Source organism: Grammomys surdaster, unplaced genomic scaffold (genome assembly GCF_004785775.1).
Source record: "Grammomys surdaster isolate TR1022 unplaced genomic scaffold, NIH_TR_1.0 325, whole genome shotgun sequence".
Taxonomy (NCBI): Eukaryota; Metazoa; Chordata; class Mammalia; order Rodentia; family Muridae; genus Grammomys; species Grammomys surdaster.
The window spans coordinates 5,306,415-5,310,780 of record NW_021604744.1 but is presented as its reverse complement, the minus strand read 5'-3'; the positions used below and the strand labels follow the sequence as shown (position 1 = coordinate 5,310,780).

At 36.2% G+C, this 4,366-nt stretch overlaps 1 protein-coding gene across 1 annotated transcript in view; it reads left to right on the top strand.

Moving 5' to 3' along the window:
- Positions 1–4,366, top strand: part of Sema3c (semaphorin 3C) — a 151,408-nt gene that overhangs the window by 142,443 nt on the left and 4,599 nt on the right. The window contains exons 16-17 of the mRNA XM_028778116.1: positions 2,085–2,152; positions 4,333–4,366. The exon at positions 4,333–4,366 is cut by the window's right edge and continues 97 nt beyond it. Coding sequence (XP_028633949.1) covers positions 2,085–2,152; positions 4,333–4,366 — 102 coding nt within the window. The remainder of the gene's footprint in view (positions 1–2,084; positions 2,153–4,332) is intronic.

The following is a 4,366-nucleotide window of genomic DNA, read 5'->3' as shown; positions in this document are numbered from 1 at the left end:
GGGGAGGGGGAAGGGGGGAGAGAGGGACAGAGGGACAGAGGGAGAGAGGGAGAGAGAGAGAGACAGAGAGAGAGAGAGACAGAGAGAGAGAGAGAGAGAGAGAGAGAGAGAGAGAGAGAGAGAGAGAGAGAAAGAATGAGCTTAGCCATATTTATAGCTTACCCATATTTCTTTTGGGCTAATATAGTAGAAGTTTCACTAAAAATGTCTATATTCTTTAAATATTCCAAAATATCTTTGACTCAAACATGCTTGAGGAATGTAAAGTGCATTTGCAGAATGAATTGATTCAGTCTCCCTATTTTTGCTTATACAAATTAAACAGTAGTTGTGAGAAAGACCATTTTTTAATATTTTCAATATTCACTTTCCTTTCTATTGGTGTTATCAGTCTTTATTCTCCTGGAATTATCTGTCTGTAGCAAACACTACATAGATGAATTTATTGTAACTAATGAAAAATTTATGTCTTATATACAAGCAAAGAAGTACAGCCATAGCCAGAACACAAAATCCATGCATTTATAAGGCATTAAATACTGTCTAAATGATTAATTTGAAATAACTAGGTATATAGTAAACAATATACACATTTTTCTCAATATCTGTGTGTATTATCCTGAATTCAGGCAGCTAGTAAATGTAAGATAGGGCAATCAGTTCAATCTTTATAAACATCTTTTCTGTGAAAGTAGAAAATGATTTCATTGTTTATCCAAAAGAATTGAGACTAATGATGAAACCTCAGCAAACTCAGCCAAGTCCCAAATCCTACATGTAATCGAATATCACGCTCCCTACCAGCATGGCTCTGTTACACGCCAGGAATGCTTGCAAGGGAACTGACACATCCCAAAGGCTCTCGCTGATCTCATCATTTGAAAAGGGTTATAAGAAGGTTTTCCATTTGAATATCTGGAAGTTGATGTGGCAAGTTCTCTTTGCCTAGCTTGAGAGCTTATACACTCTGAGCTGGTAACACCCCATGGTGCTGACTACAGAGCAATAAATTTACACATTGTAAAAGATATTTAATGTCTAGAAACTAAAAGTACCAGGTCAGCTATAAGAACCCTCACAAAACGTTGTTTTAGTACATGTTCCCAGAATATACAGAGTAAATAATATAAGTACATGGCAGGAATACTGGTCATCAAGCTAGTCGAGAGTAGGCTGCTGATTTTATTTCCTCACATAAGAGTGACTGGCGTGTCCACTATTCTGTATGTTACAGAGAGAGTATACACATATATAATTGAATGGTACAATTTATACATCAATGTTTCTATAAACATGTATGTACCTATCCTTTTTGATAATTTTACATGGAGATTTTTAAATTATGGGTGACGTTGAGATTAATGTTGCTTTGTATGTTTCATTCTCACTGTATGCATTTTTATTTCTGTTAACTTTGCCCAATATGTTATCATGAGCAAAGATATTGAGCTTAATACTTAATCAAATTAAATACTATTCTCATTCATATATATACATATATATATACATATATATATAAGAAAATATGGCAAATATAAAATTATGTATATAAACTTTCTAGAATTCATTGAACACACATACCCATTTTTAGAAACCTGAAAATCTTTCAAGTAAAAGGTATTTTTCTTTGTACTTGGTAAAAATATTTCAAAAGAGTTTAAAACATCTATAGGACACTGACTTTTAAACAAAAGCATGTTTATTTGAAGACTGCTTCTATAAGAAGAAACATGTTGTTTATTGTTTAGGGGTTTTCATTTTAGTGCATTTTGGACTACTATCTGTGAAATAAAATTTGATATAGATATTTAGATGATGTAGCATCAACGTGGGATTTTGTGGTTGTCTGCTCACAGATGATTTGAGGAGAGAGACTGACTAGATGTGGAGGAGAAATGTCTCCCGCCCACCTTTCCCTCAGGCACCACACATGGTCAGATTCCCGAGATCATGAGACTTTCCTATCTGCTCTTTAAATTAAGTCTTAGGTAATCAAGAGGCTACTACATTTAAACCGGGATATTTCTAATGTGGCATACTTGTCATTAATGCCAAATCTTTTAAATATTTTTCTGCACTTACAGGAGAAGCCGAAGACAAGATGTGAGACACGGAAATCCATTGACACAATGCCGAGGGTTCAATCTGAAAGGTATGAGAAGAGAGGGAGCATTAGTGAGGGTGCACAGAAGCAACAGTCTGTACCTCAGTTAGTAAGGGGTCTTCACCCAAGTCATTCACTTAAGAATGTGTCGTCCTAATTTGGTAAATTATTTGTTAATGGTAATTAAACTTAAATGTTCATCATGCGAATACTGAACCACAAAACACAAGTATTCTGGAGCAAGCGGCCACCTTGTGTGAGCGGGAAGGTCTCTCATATAGATGACAAACACAGATTTTCTTGGCTACTTATTTCTTTCTGAAGCAAAAGTTTTACCTTTGAAACTGACTAACAACACAATAGACACTATTTTATTGAAGAAAATAGACATAAGAAAACATTTAAAACTTTAGTTATTTTGAACCAAAAACCTCAGTACTGCTTAGTACATTCACACTGTATGCCAATCTGCCAGGCATTGTGTGATGCTTACTGTCTTCCCAAACTTAAAAACAGAATTTACTGACAATTCATTAATCATTCCCTATTCTCTAGTGCCTGCCAGGAGCCATCCTACCTTCCTAAGAGTCTGAATATTCTAGATTCTTTGTACAGTGGACTCAGACAGTGTCTGCAGTGTTTTGTGTTGCACTTTTTCATGTTTTCAACCTCTTGAACATATATATGAATTTTTTCTATTTATAGAATTCATTGTATGTTCATAGCACATTTTGTTTATTTACTTATCCCTTTCTAGAGACATATACTGTTCCCAATTCTATAGATGCAGAAAATAAACCTTCAGAGATCCAGGCTGTGATTCAATCGCAGGCCCTGAGTCCTGTTTGGCAGTTATAACACAACACCCTCCTCCTCTTGACAAAGAGAGGCCATTTTGTTAAACAATTCCTTGATTGCTTCCCTCCTGCTCACACAGCTCTTCCTCCTGGTTGCCTGGTGCTACAGGCATGTGGCTGTTATAGGTAAAACTATATTGAAATGTTCACGTAATCAACTTGATAAAATTAAGGCAACAACAGCAGCTGAAGTGAAGGGTCAGGTGTGCAGCCCTAGCAGTCAGGCGTAGGAGGTAGCAGTCCTGAGCTAAAGAGCAAGACTCACAGCTACTACATATTTGAGCCTGGGCCTTCATGTATAGTAAAGAATGCTATTCCTATTCCTTACTATCGTAACTGCAAGATATCACTCCGAGGTAGATTTTTATTTTACTGTTTTACACATCTAATTCAGGGGAATGAATCTGCTCTGCATTTGCTATGCATGGATCATTTTTATAAAGCATTACGCCAGCTCCTGTTTATAATGTACCATTAGACCATGGTGAGAATAGTGGCACTTGACACATGATCACATATCTGTGCTGACTTTGAGCTTTGACTCAAGTGCATACCTGTGATAATCTCATTCGTTGTTTAAAACCTATACAAAAATCGATTTCTCTCCCTGATTTATAAATAAAGCATTCTGTTAGTCATTTCACATCTGTCTTATTTTGGTAAGTGCTTTATTTGCTGTCAAGCTTTATTAAAGTTTTAAAGTGTTATAGTCAATGAATTTGAAGTGCATAAAATGAGCACAGAGATGATTCAAGTGGCTTGTCTCACGTTACACAGCCAGTAGTGTGGATCCGCAGGGATTTATCCCAAGTTCCCTTTACTCCAAACCCTGGCTACTCAATTATTGCATCACACTGTGGACATAGTAGGCTTTCTGCCTGAGCTTCTTCTATTCCACACTGAGTATGGTTTCATGAGTGGTATGAACCACGCTCCCATTTTGCCTAGCACTTCACACTGCGTTCACAGTGTATTTCTTCATTAGAACACATATATGTGCAGATATTGTACACATTATAGTATATTTCTTCATGACTCATAGGCACACTCTGTACAACTGAGAAAATCTAAGAGGGTATTATAATAATTAGATAATCACATAATAATAAGACAATTAAAGGTACATTAGAATCCTTAGGGCAGAGCAATAAATGTGTACTAACACAACCTTAGGTAATTTTGTAGGGTCTGCTTTACTTTACATTTAAACAAAACTGTTAGAGCCTAAGGAAACATTTTCTCATTAACTTGTGCCTAGTCTCTTTTGGTAACAGCCATCCTCAGCACAATCGTAGAGAGAGAAACGTTCATATGGAAGAATCATCTCTGAAATCAGTTCTCTTTCTCACTGCTGTGATTTTTGCTTTTCAGCATACAGAAATGCGGCTGAAATTGTTCAGTATGG